The following is a 19,369-nucleotide window of genomic DNA, read 5'->3' on the forward strand; positions in this document are numbered from 1 at the left end:
CTTTTCACATTCCAATGCATGGTGGAAACGCCAGTGAAGCTGCATCAACAATCCGTAAAAATAATTACCTTTACGGAATGGTGCGAAAGATTTTCCCCCTTTAAGCTACCGTTATTTTTTGAAATACCCAGCAGGGCCAGCACCCTCCAAGAATCCTTTGGTTGGGCATGGTACCCTTCTGTTTGAAAATTTTAAAATTTCAGAGAAAAGACAGACACCCCTAATAAGGAAACCAAAGTCGAATAAAGTCACAGAGCAATTAAGGCTCCATGGGTTTTTTTTTTCGAAAACTGACTGATTTGGATAATATTTTCCGAAATAACAACGGTGTGTACCGCTTGTCAAATTGAATGAACGAAAAATATGTTCGTCGTCCATGAAAATATATAGACATAAATTATTGTTTACAGTAAAAATATTTTTCATTAACTAATTATTTCAAACAATACAAGCAAACTTTTATTAAGAAAATATTTTTTAAACTATTCATTTTTTGCGAAACAAATGGAACTTAAGATACCAATCATATCCTCACACAATATCATATTAGGATATAACTTCACAATAAATGAAAAAAAAAGCATATAACTTTGACTTTTTAGATAATATTCCTCACGCCGCCATAGCAAACGCAGATAGTCCACTTTGAAAAGCAAGTCACCACACAATATCTACATTAAAGGCATAACAAAACTGATAGTCCGATACCACCATCGAGTTTTGATGATTTCAAATGTAACTAAGGACACGATGCTCAACCATTACAATAAACAGAATCTATAACCAAAATTGTAACATGAGCGACTTCGATTGCGAATTCATCGAGCAAGTCTTCCATATCATTAGGCTAAGTCCATAACATCCTCTAGCCACACAGCCTTCTCTAAACGGGCCACCCAAGACGAACTGCTAACCAATTGACCAAGCCCTATCCGACTAGCCTGTCTGCTACTTCACATGTCTTTATATGTCATTACATATATAAACTCCAGATCGAGTGGGAGACCACAATTTTCCATTTAGCCCCTCAAGTCGAACTATTTACTCATTATGGTCCTAAAACATAAACATCAAGTGGGCCCGGAAGTAAATGATGGGACCCGACAGTTGGGTCCGTTTGAGAAAGTTGAAAACATCCAAGGAGCCGATCCGGCGGGAACACGGGGAACCCGATCGCTTTTTCATTTTCCTTTTCCTTTTTGGCAGGAATGGCAAGCAATAGTAATGGCAATGGCATGCTCGCTTTACTTTGTCGTCTTCTTCTCCCCTTTTTTTTCAGCACTATCATCATCACGAGCTTTCACCTGTCGCTTGGCCCTCCATTAGCTGTACTATCCAAAAAGTCTCTCTCTCTGTACCTAACGATGACACGACACACTGACCCTCCTGTTTCCCTCCACTCTCTTCTCTCTACTCTGCCATTCGCTCTCGCTACTTCCAGATTCAGAGACGCGTTTCTCCGTTAGATTCAAGTTCTGGCATCAAGCTCCTCTGTTGCTGTCGGCCGGCGTCTTTCTCGCTGAACTCCGACGCGATTCTCGTGAGTTCCGTCCTCCATTTCATGCTTCTTGTCTCCAGATAGATTCACGAGTGCGCATGTCTGCGTTTTTTTTTTTTTTTCTCGAGAGAGAGAGAGATGGGTTGGATTTTGTAAGAAATGCTGTTCTGCGGGATGGGAAAATTGTCCAAGGCCAGGTAATGTGACCTGTGGGGCTCTCCTATTGGTGCTCCGTCGGGTCAGACAAGCATCGGTGACCGGGCGCTTTAAAGAATTATCGTACGCGTATTTGCCAGCACGTTCCTTTACTTGTACTCCTCAGTTATGATTCTCAGATAATTTTGGCTGTGGACACTATGACCTGCGCGTCTCGGGGTAACAGTGTCATTGATCGAGCCCTGTTTAAGTCTTAGACGTCGGTGACATTCAGATTCGCTTCATTCAACTGCCAAGTGAGCTGCACTATGTGTATGTTCCTGGCCCCGGGAGAGCGCCGTGGACCCCACAATTATATCTACAGTGAAAAAAACTCTGGCCACCTAATTTCGTCGTAACACACGATTAATGAATTACATGATGCTTGATGTTTGAGGGCGAATTCCTTTCATTATATACAGCAATTGAGTTATGGATGACCACATGAGTTTCATGTCGACTTTGGCACCAATGTGCGTAAGTATACTGATTGCACGATATACTGCTCATGCCAGGTAATTTTGTGGAGTGCTTTCTGATGAGAGACAATGTCTCATTTGTCTAAAGATATTGATCCGGCATTCCAAGGCGCAGGAACGAAGGGGTATCCTTACAAAGCATTTAGTTTTGGAAGATCCTTATATGTTTCTCCTTACAAATTTTGCAATGTTGCTGATTCCAGGCATATTGCTGGTTGATTTTCCTTTCCAATTTGCTTGATAAATACCTACCAGTGTAACTAGTTTCATTTTTCTAATATAGTTCTTCAGGGACATCGGAGTTTTCTATTCCACTAGTTTGTTTTAGTGCCTTGTGATCATGTTTTTTGTTTGAATAATTGGTATCATCCTTAATGGCGTTATATCCAGTGGTTTAGAGATCTGGTGCATTGAGAATTTTCACTTAGTTCGCGTCCCAAGGGCTTCACATGGGAAATTCTATTCTGGGAGCGCGTACATAGTATTGGATGTAAGTGGTTTACCCTCTTCAGCTTGTTCTTCTGCAACTTATTTCAAATCTTTGACCACTGGGAATTGAGGATAGAACAAAGGATGGAACCTAATTGCCTCCTTTCCTTTAAAAAATTTTGAGGACTTAAGCAGCTTTCCCTCGTAGTTTGCGTACTCTCCAAGAAAAATAATAATGCCCTTATATTTAATTTTGAAATGTTTTTCCCCTGGCATGTGCAACTGCAAGATGCCAGGCATCAACATGGTTATTCATTCATCTTCTTCATTTGTGCATCATGGCATTGACATTTTTTCTCCCCTTCATACAAGACAGACAGTTGTGGGAAAGAGTGGCTCTCCTCAGCATAGCATTCACTACTGGCTAGGAACTGATGTTAAGGAGGTACTAATAATCTTCTTACTTGTCAAAAGCTTCAGAAATTGCACTTTTGGTGTTTTATTGCTATGTGCTGGTAGAGAAAATTAGGATGCATAGAAGGATTGCCAATCACCCTCAAAGGTCATGAAAATATGATATTTTGAGTAGGCTGACTGATTTCCCCTGCCTTTTTCCAAGTGAATGAGAAGAGGTTGTGCGAATATGAGAGGAGCTGCTTAGAAACTCCAAGACCTGGTCTGTGGGCTATAACAATGATTAGAAGTGGGGAATGATGGGAAAGTATTTGAGTTCATCTACACCATCTCTACTATATGGCACTGTTAGATGATACACCTGCAAACCAAAACTAGGCTTAGTGTTTCCATTCTCATATCCCTGTTTCGTGTCATGTTTTTCCTTACAACTTGGCAGGATGATCTGGCCCTGGCATCAGACAAAGCCCTTGAGTTAGATGAAGCACTAGGGTCTTGTGCTGTGCAATATAGGGAAGTTCAAGGCCGAGAAACAGAGAAGTTCTTGTCCTTTTTCAGACCGTGCATTATACCCGTTGAAGGAGTGTACAGGTCAGAAGCAGGAATTTTGAATGGGGAAAAGTACTGCATCAGCTTGTTTGCGTGCAAGGGAGAGCATGTTGTTCATGTTAAAGAGGTATGCTCTGCTGAAATTGGTGAACAATTACGCTGAAATTCTCATTAGCTTCACTGACCTAAGATTTAAGCCCATTCTTGTTCATGTGATGAGAAATAAGGTATAGCAAAACTAGTAGCGTCATGTTATAAAAGATATGTTGTCATTGGGAATGGTGGCTAGACTATCCCAAGGGTCATGTATATTAGCTAGCATATCTCGTGATAGTATGCTCACAATAAGGGGGACATGGAGAGTAGAAGAATTGACCAATTTCCATTGTTGCAGTATTTTACTGGCATGTTTCATCCTGGTTATGCAAATATTCTCACATGTGTTGCGCACTCTAGTGTCGAATTTAAGCTTCCATCGTGCGCAGTGACCATTGACCCTTATATACTCTTAATCTACAAATCTCTCTCCTGGTTCACTTTTTGAGCAGGTTGCATTTGGTCGGTCATCCTTGAATCACTATGATGTGTTCATATTGGACACTGCTTCAAAAATATTTCTTTTCAGTGGGTGCAACTCTAGCATACAAGAAAGAGCTAGAGCTCTGGAAGTTGTTCACTATATTAGGGAAAATAAGCATACTGGAAACTGTGAGGTGGCAACAATAGGTTAGATCTACTTACAACCCCTCCCTCCCTCTCTCTCTCTCTCTCTCTCTCTCTCTCTCTCTCTCTCACACACACACACACACACACACACACACACACACACACACAATGAGCTGCCAGCAAGAGCTGATTTCATGCTGCAGAGGATGGGAAGTTTGTTGGTGATGCTGATGTCGGTGAGTTCTGGAGTTTCTTTGGTGGCTATGCTCCTATTCCTCGAGATTCGCCATCTGCATTCCAGAAGCAGGAAATTGTTGAATCTGTAAAATTATTCAGGTGACTAGTGCAGTGATTTTGAGAATTTTTGGCTATGACTGATTTCTGCTCTTGTATGTTTGGTTCAAATATTAGCACAAAATCTGTAACTGAGAGCAATAGTATATGAACCATCTGAACTTACTAGCTAAGTGTGCAAACAAGTTCTACTAAACATGTCGTAGTTTTGCGCTTTAGTCTTCATGAACGATGAAATGAATTAATTTGAACAAAACGGAAGTCATGTGTTGGTTGGGAACTACAATATAAATAGCATGAGCATGCTAATAAGGAGATAGCCTTATCTATATGACCGTAAAATCCACTGAAATAAAGTATACATATGAAGTGTTGTAACTTGAAGCAGATTGCTGTAATGGGAATGTCTTATGTGAATTATCAGAAAGTATTAAAAGGAACATAAAGATATACATATGTGGAAAAAAGGCATTCTGTTGTGTCATCTCCAATAAATTGTTTGCGATTGTCTTTCTTGTCATTTTTAACTCCCTACGTGGTGCTCATGCATCCTAGTGCAGGATAATGACTCGATGGAAACTATTTGAAGTGGGAAAGGAGCTATTGAACCAAGAATTGCTCGACACGGATAAGTGCTATTTGTTGGACTGTCACACAGACATTTTTGTATGGATGGGCAGGTGCACCTCAATGATGGAACGGAAGTCATCGATTTCAGCTACAGAAGTTAGTCTCTAAGTCTGATTCCACAGCACACGCACACACACCACCCCCCCCCTCAAACCCTTCCTTTCCCAACAGAACTCATAGAAATTTAATGCAGATGAAAATTCAAAATGGACATTGGATGAAAAATATAAAAACACTTTGATTAGTTGTGCATAAAACTTCCAAATTATCACATTTCTAGATGTATCTCCCATTCCCTCATACCAACCTAATTCATCGCACCATTGATCAGCTGATTTATTTAATCAATTTAAAAGTAAAATTCCTTTAGCAAGCCAGTGCTGTTCTGGAGACAGAAAAGGATTGCTCTTTTGGTTGGAGAACTACTAAAAGATGCTTGCTCACAATTATCCCCATATTTTTTCTGCTGAGACAACTCATCAGTGAACGCGTGTTACAGGATTTTCTCCAAAATGAGGGCAGATCAACAAGGACTCATGTGACCTTATTAACTGAAGGATTAGAAACTGCCAGGTTCAAGTCACACTTTGTGAATTGGCCTAAGAAAGAGGAACTGAAATTGTATGAAGAAGGTCGAGGGAAAGTAGCAGGTTAGATACCTGGTGAAAAAATTGTTTTGCAGTAAGTATTCAAGCTCTTCAGATATACCAACCTTTACTCTAATTTTTCCCGTTTAGCAATGTTCAAGCAACGCGGTTATGATGTAAAGGAGCTTTTAGAAGATGACCATGAGCCATTTATAAACTGCAGAGGGACAACCAAAGTAAGTTTTAGGTTAAGAGAAGCTTGACTGCCCTTGTTGATTGTGAATACAAACTTGACATGGTCCAATGTGTTTTCTTTCAATGACCTTTGCTGTTGCTGTACACTTCAGGTCCTGCATGTCAATAGCAGTGAGGCATCCCTCGTTCCAGTTCCAGATCAGTCAAAGCTTTTCAGTGGTGATTGCTATATCGTGCAGTACACTTACCCAGGAAAAGGAAGGGATGAAAATCTTTTCTATGCTTGGTTTGGACGTGCTAGTCAAATGGTGAGCATTTGATTGCTTAACTTTTGGTGGTAGAGACTGTCTTATCCTTTATTTGGAGTTGCTATACAAGAGCTTTCATTCGCTGTCCTTAAGTACAAAGGACATTCCTTTTCTTCCTTAATTAACTGTTTCTGCTGCTTGTAGGAGGATAGAGTCGTTGCTCTTTCTCATATGTACACCATTGCTGATTCAACCAGGGGGTTTCCAACTTTGGTTAGCTTCAATTCTTCATTCTTGCATCCTTAGCCTCTGTTTGGGAAGATGGGAAAAATAGGGGGTGGGTTAAAAAAAAAAAGAAGAATTTGTCAAATTTATGTGAGATGGAGGGGGAGGGAAATTTAAAAATTAGCCAGATTTTCCTTTCCCACCTATCTGCTTTCTTCCTTTCCTTGGCTTCCAAACAAAGAACCAATCTACATTATGCGCTATTGCAAATCAAAAATATATTACTACTAGAAGATTGCCCATGCCATGTACAGTTGCTTATTCTAATACGAGTGAGGTTCTATTAACTAGTTTCATCTGTGAAGATATAACGCTTGTTGTTTTAGTCTCATAATAGAAGCTTAGCAATAGTACAGTGAAAAATTTACTTATGTGACACTTCCATAGTCTGTTAAGCTTGTCTCATTCTAAAACTTTTCCCCATACTTTCCATAACTAACACAATCATTACGAAGAATGTAGAAAAGGGAGCTAACATATGTTGTTCACCTAACACGGACCCATTATTTATTTTTCATTTAAAGGTGATTTATTTACTACGTCATCAAATCATTACGATAGTTGGTGGTATGACGTGAAATATTAATTTAATTGGTTATAGGTCAAGCTTAACGTTCAATTTGTTCCGCTCTTCAGTGCACGTGGCTATAAATTTAAGGCAACTTTTGATTCTTATTTGTCGATTAGTTGGTCTAGGATATGCTAACATGTCTGAATTGTATACTAATTGTGAGGCGACCAACAAAAAAAAAAAATACTGACTGTGAAGATAATATCTAAAATAATCTAGATTAATAGGTTGTATATGAAGTTGTCGTATGGAAAACAAAGTTATCATCTAGAACGTAAAATTCGTGAAAATTTCCCTCATAATATCCGCGTTAAGGTAATAACATTGGCCAACAAAAGGTGATAATTTCTACATTGATCTGGTATGAATACTTAATAGAAAAACTATTTTACAACAATAAGGGTATGAATCTAAATTAGCTTCATATACAAAAAGGGAAAAGAAAGCTAGCTAACCCATGACAGGTCGCAGTTTCGCTGAATCTCACAGGGGTACTCTCTTTATCTTGAGGTCAAGAGACAAGCAAATTGCATGTATTGAGATCACGGCATCAAGAAGACAGATGCTGGAACAAATATTTTGAAGTTGTTATCATCTCTAACTTGTAACAAATGATGGCTTATGAACCTGTTGAATTTCTTTGATGAAAATGTGGAATACTTAAATTAGGAACTAATTTGCATCTTATTATATATTTCCTAACTATGAGTACCTGACCCCACAAGAGGACATTGTTTCTAATTTTTTTGCCTAACTATGGATCTTTAATGCGTGGACGTGATGATTTTTCAGTTCTTGGCACATATTCTTGCACAAATATTCAACTAGTAGTGCAGGCAATATAAGAGGTGCTGTGGTGTTAAATTAAAGTGCCTCCTTGATATAGTACCCTTAATCCATACAGATCTTGAGTCTTTAGTAAAGTATCAACTGTTTCACAATCGCTGGATACGGATTGTCTTATATAGTTCTTTTAGGTCATGTATTCACCTCTAACTTGCTTTTATGTGACAGGCTCAGGTTTATCAGGATAACGAGCCAGAACAATTTTTCTTGATTTTTCAAACATTAATTATTTTCAAGGTCAGAACACCTCAGTCTTCTATATTGTCAGATTGCATAATACGTTCTTTGAGGTTGGTGTTGTATATAAGCCATAATCGCCAGTTTCTGTTATTTACCTGTTGGCTTTTCACTAGGGAGGTAAAAGTTCAAGGTATAGGAAGCTAATAGCTGAAACAGGCATGCCTGATGAAACTTTTGATGAGACTAAGACAGCACTATTCCGTGTCCAAGGAAAGAGTCCAAATAACATGCAAGCCATCCAAGTTGATCAGGCAAGTTTAAGCTTTAAAGTTTTCTGATGGCGTCAGAGACCAGTTTCCTGTAATCCATGTCTTTAGTGCTCTTTCAAAAAATATATCGGATAATATGCAAGCCATTCAAGTCGATAAGGTAAATTTAAGCTTTTGAAGTTTTCTGATGGTGTCAGAGACCAGTTCCTGTAATCCATGCCTATAGTATGACGAGGGGTATGCCCTTTCTTTAAATGTGCATGCATATGTGTGTATGTGTTTGTGCATTTAAGTGTTTATGTATATCAGTCTTCCTTGACAACAAACAGTTATATGTATAGTGGAAAAATGCTAATGTAAGTATATAATGCTCCTTCCTTTTAACAGCAGGTTCTCTAACATTCCTCATACACATCCTAAGCACGAGAATTTGTGACTGCTGCATCCTGTTAATGTATATTAATTACCTACCATGTCTAAGATTGCGCTGCTTCTCTTTTTTTTTTTTTTTTTTTGTGATTCGGCTCTGTAAAAGCAGCAGTTAATGTGAATATTATGTCATTCGACTTAACCTAATATTGTGCAATGATTTTGACTCTCCCTTTTTCTTTTGGTTTCGTACTCAAATTTACCTTCTGAATTGAGCATACACAAACAAATTGATCTTGCTTTTGAATGTGAACTGCAACGGATTTGTAGTTTTCTTTAAGAATTGTGTATATTTCGTATCCAGCTATCTTGCCCCTCATTTTGACCACGAGTTACTTTTCTTTTGTAAGTTTGTATGTGAAGCTGCATTTGATCTCGTTTTTTGAGTGTTATGTATTGACGACATGTGCCTTAGCAGGTTTCATGCTCCCTCAATTCATCTTATTGTTACATCCTCCAGACTGGATTATCTGTCTTTGCTTGGATTGGAAATTTATCTTCAACTGAAGATCATGAACTCCTAGACCGTATGATTGAAATCATAAATGTAGGCAGATGTTCTTATTCTCTGATGTTTAAATAATGCTAGTTAAGACATGCTCTCTTCCATTTATAATGCTTCCATTTGCAGCCCACATGGCAACCTGTGTCTATACGGGAAGGAAGTGAACCTGATATATTTTGGCAAGCACTGGGGGGAAAGACTGAATACCCAAGGGAAAAAAAGGTGAAGCAATACGTAGAAGGTCCGCACTTGTTCGCAGTGACTCTAATTGAGGGTAGGCAGCGCGTTGTTCTCTCAATTCTTGTAAAGATATAGTAGAAAAGCTATTCAGATGATTATCCTGGCATTGGCTTTCATGTCTAATTGCATTCATGTTTCTGGGCTGCTGGATGCAAAATCTCCTGGCAGGTGATATCAAGGTATGCAAGCCGTATGTCTCTAAAAATGCATAATCTATTAAACACTTGAATGAGCCATTTCCCTTGTTAGAATATGTCTTTTGCACATGAAACCTCATTAAAGAAAAGGAAAAAGTACAGAAAAATTGTTTTGCAGATTACATGTCAGACTTTAGTCTTTAGGCCTTTGGGTAATTATCTCTAGTTCCTATCTGAACACAAACTGAATAAGTATAACAACCACAACTTGTCAGTTTATTAGTTTAATGATGACCCAAAGGAATAATGCAACTAGCCTGCGAACTCATCTAGCTTAAAAAACTATCAGAATCGGATATTAATATCTATTTGCAAATGACTTAAAAGGTGCAGCTGACAGCTCCATTGTGGGAACCAAAAAACTGAAGCTTAAACAATGAACAAGTTGTTTTCTCTGATTAGTGTAATATACTTAAACATATTTGACATATTAATTAGAGATCTTTGCATATTAGAAGATAAACACCTTACTACATGGCTTTTGAGTTGAAGCACAAGACATCCAAATTCAATTTTGACGTATTTTGGAGTACGTTATTGTATGGTATTTTCCTATACTCTTTCAGAGCTTGAGGGATATTTTCAAGTTCTTTTTGGACAGTGGATGCTAAGTGAACATACAAATACCAAATAAGTATTTCATTTTTAATTATGGCTTATTATCAGAACAAGGTAGGAATCATATTCGGAAATCGCTGCTACGTAATGAGTTGAGAAAATCTCATTGGTGGCATTCACTTCTGGAGATCAGAGCATCTTAGATTGCCCTAGGAAATTTCTAGGTGAGCCAGCAGATGCCAAAATGACTATGGTGATTTTAATTGTAGTTAAGCATTAATGTTAATCTTCGCAGAAAGATAGAATTGCTTTATCTTGACACACACAGGTTCTTTTAACATTGTGAGTAACCTTCAATTTACTTTTTCTACTTCAGCTAAAAGAAATATACAACTTTACACAAGGTGATTTGACAACTGAGGATGTTTTCATATTGGACTGCCAAAGTGAACTATATGTTTGGATTGGGCGCCTGTCTAGTGTTACATCAAAAGAAGAAGCCCATACTCTTGGCCAGGTTAGCTGCTTTGTACTTACTTTCTTGAATCAGATAATCTCAATGTAACGTTATTTAGTTGTAACGTGTTAGGCCCATGCTCACCTTGGTGCATTCTCCCAACTAATTGCATTTGTAGCTTTCATACATGGGTTCATTATGTTGAGAACCTGCAGCACAATTCAGATGTAACTGGTTGTGACAGTGCTTTGGATTGTGAAATTCATATCCTGCTTTTGTGCTTCTATCACATTGGAGTATTGCAAATTTACTGAGTTGCTTTTTATAATAATGGCATATTGCATGTCCTGAATCTTTTCATCACCATCCTCTCACTTGGAAATGGCAGAAATTTCTTGAGATGGACATTCTGTCTGAAGGACTTCCTCGGGAGACTCCGATGTACATGGTTGTTGAAGGACAGGAGCCTCCATTTTTCACTCGCTACTTCTCATGGGATCCGTCAAAAGCAAATGTTGGTGATTTTGTCACATTAGAAAACTCAACTTGTTCATCATTAAGATGTTCATGGTCCTTTTCAGCTTTTAACTAATGTCTTCCATAGATGCATGGCAACTCATTTGAGCGGAAACTTGCTCTACTCAAGGGTGGATCACCACAATCAGAAGTACGTCTGTTGCGAGACCTGTTGCAATTTTATGCAGCCTGTAACTTTTTGTATGCACAAATTTCTTCTTTCTCAGGGGCAGGGACTAAATAAAAGAATAAAAAAAATTGACGTTCTTAAAGTTGGGATTACTTGCTCTTAATAGTCTTCAAATTCTGTACCAACAGTTGCAGTTGAGAATCCACTGATCTTTCTACGTTGTACAGGGATCTGTGAGAAATTCATGGCCAGCATGCTCCAGAGGGAGCACCCTGGAAAGTTCTAGAAGAAATTCAATCAGTTCTAATGGGTGGGGGAAAAGTGCATCACCTATTCTCAATGTTCTAGGTACTGAAAGTTGGGCTTCAGAAAACCAGCTTCCTTACAGCCCTAGTACAGTTAAGGTGAAGCTGTTTGCAGGATCTTCTCCTCAGAATGGAAGTTCTGGTATTAGAAGTTTCAGCACCCTCTGCATCATGAAGCTTAGTAGTAGCTATACTTTTTTGAAGTACATGGCAGCGCATCAATTGTGAAATAATCCAAGAAAGGATCCTGAATGTGTGCTTTTACGAAAGACTAATAGATGTGCGCTAAGGAAAGGAAAGAAAAGGCCTTAACCTGGCCATGAGCTGCCTTGAGTGTAGATGGATCCCTCTTAGTGGTTTTTAACCTATTAACTCCCACCAGAAGTGAAAGCTTATGACCCTTTAATCACTTGAGCTGGTAGTCTTTATCCAAGTGGTCTCTTCATTGTGATTTTAAATCGTGCACTTGCAATATTTAAAGTTGGGCCCCATTTACTTCTTCTTTTCTGCATATTCATTAGTTGAACTTAGAATCTATTTGTTTTTGTCCCTTTGTTCTTCTAAGTTTTGATAAGCTTCTCCACATGTCTGGACAGATGATTCATCGGCATTTGCTAGTTCTCCTGCATTACAGCCAGTGGTGCCTCCTGACAATATTAGTCTCGATCAGGTTGAAGGAAGTGATGCTTCCAACAATTTGTTAATATACCCATATGAACGCCTGAAAGTGAGATCAATGGACCCAGTTACAGGCATTGATGTCACAAGAAGAGAGGTGAAGTCCGCCATACTTAATGGCACTAAAAGACTGTTATTAATCCATTGTCACCTAGATCCTACTTTCTTTCTCTTGACGCGCTATAAGATACGGAAGTTTTCTTCTTCTCATTTTATTTTCTTTAGGCTGGAGCTATTACTAAAAGTATTCGCCTTTTGGTCATTCACTAGAACACTCTTTACTAAGTAATTAGACATAGTTTCACGACTATTGTGATTTTCTGTGTGTATGATCTGAAACATGACAATATTCTATCAGGAGCAGTTATTCATGTCTCTACTACTCTCAATCTCATGGTTTGACATGTCGCTTTTCTAATCATCTATATAGTTTTGCTATCACGTATGAATCAAGCTAGTCTGAGAATTGAAGCATGATGATCTTTCTGGTGATTTTCAGGCATATTTATCTGAAGAAGAGTTCCGAGGGGTGTTTGGAATCACGAAAAGAGCATTCTATCAGCTCCCTAAGTGGAGACAGAATAAGCTAAAGATGTCTCTCCATCTGTTTTAGACAGCAAACATTAGATGCGCCCTTGCAGGTCTTCTAACTGTTGCAGATACACCAGCGTATATTCTGATAGGAGTGGTGGGGCTGCGCACAGATTATAGTATCAAATGGTTTGCTCACTTGAGTCTGGAATTAAGCTTGAGGATCAGTGTCCCATGAACATCTGATGATTAATATGTAGTTGGATATTGGATGGAAGAGCCTCTCATTTACTTTTAGGTGACACGCACTGGCAGGGGACAGTTAGTTGAGATCGATAAGAAAGGTAGATTTGCTAATGCTGTCTAAATATTCTTTTCATTTTGCAGTACATTAGAAGATTGTAACCTGATGGACGGCGTCTGGTTTGTCTAATTAGATTAATTAAGTGATGGTGTTTACTTCTCTTAATAATTTTTAATCCTCCGAGATAAGCCCTCCTTAGCATGGTTATCTTTTTAAGGATTTTTAATGTACGATATGATCGGTTGAATTTTCTTTGGGTCTTGACTCAACAAGCCTGTCCTTTTATTGGGACGTAATGGAGGGATTGTGAATGGTGATGCTTGATCGTTCAACTTGGGTTTCCGCTTCAGAGATGATGTTTTTGGATGCCAAAGAGCTGGTGAAAGACGCTGATAACAAACAAGAGGTTCCCGAGCTGCAACCTTCTTGGCAAGTCCGAAATAATTTCGTGAGCCCTATTTGCATTCCGTCATCCTTGACATAATATTTGATGTGGAATTCCGCGAGACCCCGATAGCGAGCTTGCATGATCGCAAAACCGATCGGGACATCAGCTAAAGCTGGGGACCGTAAGCATCTTTCTCAGATGCTACCCTACATGCACGATTCCTTTCATCTCGTGGCTCCATCCGGCAGCCAGATTTTCAAATGCACACGTCCAAACTTTAGTTGTTGTAGGATCATGGCAGAAGGGTGTAATCTGATTTCATTATAGAAAAAACAAGGATCGTGTTTGAGGCCCTTTTCAATTTAGGCTCAACTTGCATTCCATGCGGACCATTCTCCAATTACTGGCTCGACGTTTTTGACTTTCTGATACAGGGAAGCATTCGAGTTCCTCACGTTAAGTCATATCCCAGAATATGCTCTTCCCAAACCAAAATACCATCTTCCTGCTTCGAGTGGGGGCTCACCTGCTCAGTCAGCGTCCAACTCCTACGGTCCAGATCCTTGCTGCGTCATCAGAGCCTGATCTTCAAGTTGCTCCCTGCGACCGTGACGTGGCCTTCTTTTTGGCAACAAAATTATGTGGAGTGCGCTGGAGGAAAGAAATAAGCCTAATATCCAAGAAAACCTTTAATTTTAATATTTGTGATAATTATATCTAATTTTTTTTTCTCATATAAAACCTCAAAATTTTACTTTTATCTTAATTCTACCTCAAATTTTTATTTTTGACCCAATTCTATCGGCCTTGTACAAAAAAATCCTCAATTTTAGCATATGTCTCAATTATATTCAATTTTTTTTGTCTCATAAAATATCTTCAATTTTTATTTTTATCCTAATTCTACCACCGTTAGCTTTCCGTCCATAATCGTAATTACTTAATCATACGTGACATTTTCACATCGTTAATGAGTTACTCCTCAACAAAACCGACATGAAAAACCCACAAACTTTTCTTCTATTATTTGCTTCTCCTACATATTATAGCGAGATACAAAGTTACGCAAGACGAGACGTTTCGTATTTTCTTCGGCACTCAACAACCCAAAAATGACTGGATATGTATATATTTTGATGAACGATCTAAAATATTATCGTTCATAAAACTTACTATTTCTAAATTTTAAAGATTCATTGGTAAGTTCGGCAAGGAAATTCGAGTCATGTAAGATTAACTAATAGTGATTATAGACGGAAAGCTGGCGATTGTAGAATTGGGATAAAAGTAATAGTAGTGGGTTTTTTATAAGATAAAAAAAGTTGTAGATATAATTGGGATAGATACTAAAGTTGAAGATTTTTTTGAGTATAAAAGTTGGAATTTTTTATAAGACAATTTTTTTAAAATATAATTATCATAAATATTAAAGTTGGATTTTTTTTTTATATTAGGCCGAGCGAAATATCGCATAGTTTTGAGCAGAGTGGGGTCCAGCTGTTGTACCTACTGAACCGTGGCACTTTTAAAATTGGCTTTTCCGATGAGGGCACTTGCCTTCTTGTCGTTTACGTTTTAAATGTTCTTGGCCGAGACGCCTTTCTAGTATTCTTCGGCTGGCGATGAGCCCACTTTACCTTTGGCTCTCTCTCTCTTCCTTATTCTTCATTCGTCGGAAGATGAAGTCTCTGCGGCGATCGACGCTCGCTCCACTGTTCTTCCTCTTCCTCGTCGTCTCCTCTCAATCTCTCGACCTGAATCGTCAGAAGAAGCAAGGGATCGATGGGCCCATCAAAACCCTCGTCGTTGTGGTAATGGAAAACCGCTCCTTTGACCACGTCCTCGGCTGGCTCAAATCCACCCGGCCCGACATCGACGGCTTGACGGGCCAAGAGTCGAACCCCCTCAACTTGTCGGACCCGAGCTCGCCCTCCGTTCGGGTCGCCGACGATGCCATCTTCGTGGATTGGGACCCGGGTCATTCCTTCCAGGCGATCCGAGAGCAGATATTCGGGTCGAACGATAGCTCCTCGGACCCGAATATGAACGGGTTCGCCCAGCAAGCGGAGAGAATGGAAGAGGGCAAGTCCAAGACCGTCATGAGCGGGTTCAAACCGGGCCTTCTGCCGGTTTACACCGAGTTAGCAAACGAGTTCGCGGTGTTCGACCGGTGGTTCGCTTCCGTGCCGGCCTCGACCCAGCCCAACCGGTTCTACGTGCACTCGGCGACCTCTCATGGTGCCACCAGCAACGTCCGCAAGGACTTGATACACGGGTTCCCTCAAAAGACGATATTTGACTCTCTGGACGAGAATGGGCTCAGCTTTGGGATATATTACCAAAATATCCCTGCGACCATGTTCTTCGGCAGCCTGAGGAAGCTGAAGCACATAACTAAGTTCCATAGCTACTCATTGAAGTTCAAATTGCACGCCAAATTGGGCAAGCTGCCTAATTACGTGGTGGTGGAGCAACGTTATTTCGATGTGAAAATCGATCCGGCCAACGATGATCACCCATCGCATGACGTGGCGATCGGACAGAAGTTCGTGAAGGAGGTGTACGAGACTCTGAGGGCAAGCCCGCAGTGGAAAGAGATGGCCTTGTTGATTACTTATGACGAGCATGGTGGGTTCTATGATCACGTGCCCACGCCTGTCTCTCACGTGCCTAGTCCCGATGGCAACGTCGGGCCCGACCCGTTTTACTTCCACTTCGACCGGTTGGGCGTTCGGGTACCGACATTCTTGATCTCTCCGTGGGTCGACAAGGGTACTGGTGAGTTTTCGTCACTGAAGTTGCTTCACGTTAGCTCTGTGTATAGGAATGGGGATGTGGTGTTGGTTTTCTTTTCACTGAAATAAGCTGTCGTGGTTTATCCGTTGCTTTAGGTGCTAGTTAAAGAAACTTTAATCGATTACCAAAAAACTGGTTTTGATCAAAAGCTTAAGCAATTACGTGGAAGAGAACGCAGGTATACAATTTCTACTGAGACTTCAGAATGAGCAAAAGTGGATGAGATGCTAAATAGGTCAGTGTTTGTCTTGAACAGATAGGTTTGGATCTATGTTATCCTCACTTTTCATGTTGCCTGTCCTTTGCAATTAGCTGCGGATTGGTCATCATGAGCTGGTTCTGATCGTTACAGACCTTCAATGACTATCCGGGGTCATTTTGATGAGGTCATTTCAGGATCGTGTGGTAGTTACGTACTTCTTTCCATCAAAGACAGCTGAACTATAATAGAACTGCTAATGATTGCTGAAGAAGCAGGTAATTTGGTTTTTGCAATCTTGCGGTGTTGGAGTCGAATCTTTGTCAAATTTCTCACGAATTGAGCTGCACTTAGGGGTTTGTATATGGTAACAATGCTCTAAAAATATGAGGCTTGAGTGAGGATGATGTGTGATTCGATGAGTAAGTTTGCCCGTCACATAATAAAGTAAATTTAGCTACGAGTTCCTTTGGTGGGAAGTGTCTTCTTAAGCTGCGTATCTCCTTTGAGACTGCCACGATTGAACTTGATCATCCAGTGTTAAATTGTTCTAGGATCTTCTCTATGTTGGATTTTTTGCTTCTTCGAGGATTTGATTTAACTGTTTTGTGGTTTGGTGCAGTGATACATGAGCCTCAAGGGCCGACACCACATTCACAGTTTGAACACGCATCCATCCCTGGAACTGTCAAGAAGCTTTTCAATCTTAAGTCTAACTTCTTGACAAAGAGAGATGCATGGGCCGGCACTTTTGAGAAGTACTTCTACCTACGTGACACTCCTCGGGACGATTGTCCTGGTATGTTTTATTTCCTTCGTTCTTAGTTTTTGGAGTGGATTCCACATGCATCACAAGCATGATTTTATATCTTTATGGGGGTATTGCTGGCTTTTCCATATTGAACATGCTGTAGGGTGTAACTCTCCAGTCAGCGCTTTTCTATTGCAGCTTAGTGTACATATTTCCACTGGCTGTCTGTGTTAATAAGTTGTTGCTCTTAGGACTTTGAGTTGCTCATGTAAGAGACATTCCTAGATGATTGTTGGAATAAGGGAAAAAGAAAAAAAAAACAGCTTTGAGGATTTTTTGTGTTTCTTTTGGAATATAAGCCTTTGTGACATCTTGACAGTCCATTGTAAAACCGTGATTGTGACTTTCTTATTTTGAGAGAACAATTAATCGAAGTCCGATCTAACCCAAACTTATCTATGCAGAAACCCTTCCAGAGGTTACAACACAACTTCGGTCATGGGGCCCAAGGGAAGATGCTAAACTCTCCGAGTTCCAAGTTGAACTGATCCAACTCGCGTCACAGCTGAACGGCGACTATGTGCTTAACACCTATCCGAACCTTGGCAAAACCATGACAGTAGGCCGAGCCAACAAATATGCGGAGGACGCGGTGAAGAGGTTCCTGGAAGCTGGAAGGGCTGCTCTAAGAGCTGGAGCCAATGAGTCTGCGATCATCAAGATGAGGCCATCCCTCACGAGCCGAAGCGCAGGAGGACATCAGAGTTGGTGTGAAGAACTATGAAGGGATTCTTCTTGCGATCGCTGTCTGTATATAACCACCGGATCAATGGTGATGCTTCTGTTATATGTATGAAGTTCAATGAGATCCTGCTACAAAGGGATCTACTCATTATTGGGGTACTACTAGATTCAGGTGAAATCAGAAGTATAGTTAGTTACTGGCAAATGGAGACCATGAAAGACTGTCAAGAAATTGCATTTGCCATCTTATGTACCTATAAATCATACTGGCGGTGCAGTTTTAGTGACATCAGGGCATGAGTCTGAATTATCCATACATGGTTAGCAGCATGTTCAGATGACGAGTCCAATCTCGAATCGATAATCGTGATTATCCTACGAATAGGCCAAACTAAGTGAGATTTTGTTCTTTTTTGGTCGAAAACTAAGTGAGATGCAATTGCTCTGTTTTTTGCGTAGTTTTACGTCCCGATTCGAGAGAATCACACCGTGTTGGGTTATTTCCATTCCAAAGTCAGTCATGAGTTATGTGATAATGTCCAATTCCATTAGAAAGCAACAATTTTAACTCAAATTTTAATTCTAATTCGATATTTTTTTTCTGTTTCTTAAAATAAATTAATTTTATCTCGTGTCCCAATTCTAATAAAAATTATTTCCTAAACAAGTAACTTTAACATATATCCCAAGTCTAATTAGAATTTTTTTTTTATTTCATGAAAAATCAGTAACTTTTAATTGGTACCTAGACATGACCCTTTTTGAGTTTCCGACAAGTTTTCGCTAAGTCCACGTGGAACGAAGTTTGACCGGCATCAACGGGCGAAAAATTGATAGAGGCTGGATTAGGGTACTCATTAAAGATTTACGTTTTTTTATAAGATAATAAAAAATGAGTCTGATCTAAAGTTAATTTTTTTTATGTGACCAAAAAAAATATTTAATCTAGAATTTTGGGTTTGATTTAAAAATTTATACTTTTTTATGAGATAAAAAAAGGCTCGCGGTTTTTTCACCTTTCATTGGGCTAATACACACTTTTATTTAGTGTTTTGACAAATTTTATCCCTTACTTTTCCTACCTTTCGCATCCTTGTACTAAGCTTACCTCAGATGTGGGTCCCATTTGTTGTCCCTCTTGTTTTATTTATTTCTTCTCTTTTTAATTTCCTCTTCTCGCGTGTTGGAACAGGTTCCCCGACCTTCTTCATTTCGCATCCACATCACCAACTGGGCGGTTTTGGTCTGCACCTCCTGCTTTTTTATCCTTCGCCACCGCAGTAAGAAAGTTATCCTAGTTCGAAAG

The 19,369-nt window shown here is 39.6% G+C and overlaps 2 protein-coding genes across 4 annotated transcripts; both read left to right on the forward strand.

Moving 5' to 3' along the window:
* The first annotated feature begins 1,233 nt into the window (after window positions 1-1,233).
* LOC115745999 (villin-1) lies at window positions 1,234-13,236 on the forward strand. 3 transcript variants are annotated; one of them, XM_048281392.1, is made up of 23 exons: window positions 1,242-1,540; window positions 2,209-2,297; window positions 2,563-2,662; window positions 2,891-3,046; window positions 3,455-3,691; window positions 4,113-4,290; window positions 4,434-4,566; window positions 5,085-5,250; window positions 5,654-5,804; window positions 5,892-5,977; window positions 6,089-6,244; window positions 6,389-6,457; window positions 8,055-8,123; window positions 8,240-8,377; window positions 9,183-9,311; window positions 9,396-9,543; window positions 9,678-9,688; window positions 10,641-10,781; window positions 11,110-11,235; window positions 11,326-11,388; window positions 11,595-11,814; window positions 12,269-12,447; window positions 12,850-13,236. In XM_048281392.1, exons 2-23 carry the CDS (start codon window positions 2,242-2,244, stop codon window positions 12,961-12,963), a joined length of 2,826 nt encoding a protein of 941 aa, XP_048137349.1. In that variant the 5' UTR covers window positions 1,242-1,540; window positions 2,209-2,241; the 3' UTR covers window positions 12,964-13,236. The 3 variants fall into 3 exon arrangements, 2 of the variants coding, with proteins under 2 accessions (XP_048137349.1, XP_030537534.1); XM_030681674.2 differs by having other exon boundaries at window positions 1,245-1,540; window positions 2,978-3,046; XR_007198937.1 differs by lacking the exon at window positions 11,595-11,814 and having other exon boundaries at window positions 1,234-1,540.
* Window positions 13,237-15,168: 1,932 nt separating this feature from the next.
* On the forward strand, window positions 15,169-18,377 carry LOC115746001 (non-specific phospholipase C1). Its single transcript, XM_030681678.2, has 3 exons — window positions 15,169-16,351; window positions 17,191-17,367; window positions 17,784-18,377. The coding sequence occupies exons 1-3, from the start codon at window positions 15,196-15,198 to the stop codon at window positions 18,101-18,103; spliced, it is 1,653 nt and encodes a 550-aa protein (XP_030537538.1). The 5' UTR covers window positions 15,169-15,195; the 3' UTR covers window positions 18,104-18,377.
* The last annotated feature ends 992 nt before the right edge of the window (window positions 18,378-19,369 follow it).

The sequence above is a fragment of the Rhodamnia argentea genome, chromosome 6 (assembly GCF_020921035.1).
Source record: "Rhodamnia argentea isolate NSW1041297 chromosome 6, ASM2092103v1, whole genome shotgun sequence".
Lineage (NCBI taxonomy): Eukaryota > Viridiplantae > Streptophyta > Magnoliopsida > Myrtales > Myrtaceae > Rhodamnia > Rhodamnia argentea.

Bases quoted from the DNA above. Each gene is read 5' to 3' on its own strand.
- LOC115745999 (XM_048281392.1), top strand. From the start codon at position 2,242: ATGTCTCATTTGTCTAAAGATATTGATCCGGCATTCCAAGGCGCAGGA. The intron at 2,298-2,562 runs GTATCCTTACAA...CGTTATATCCAG, and splicing joins CAAGGCGCAGGAACGAAGGG to TGGTTTAGAGATCTGGTGCA. The intron at 6,245-6,388 runs GTGAGCATTTGA...TGCTGCTTGTAG, and splicing joins TTGGACGTGCTAGTCAAATG to GAGGATAGAGTCGTTGCTCT.
- LOC115746001 (XM_030681678.2), top strand. From the start codon at position 15,196: ATGAGCCCACTTTACCTTTGGCTCTCTCTCTCTTCCTTATTCTTCATT. The intron at 16,352-17,190 runs GTGAGTTTTCGT...GGTTTGGTGCAG, and splicing joins GTGGGTCGACAAGGGTACTG to TGATACATGAGCCTCAAGGG. The intron at 17,368-17,783 runs GTATGTTTTATT...TTATCTATGCAG, and splicing joins TCCTCGGGACGATTGTCCTG to AAACCCTTCCAGAGGTTACA.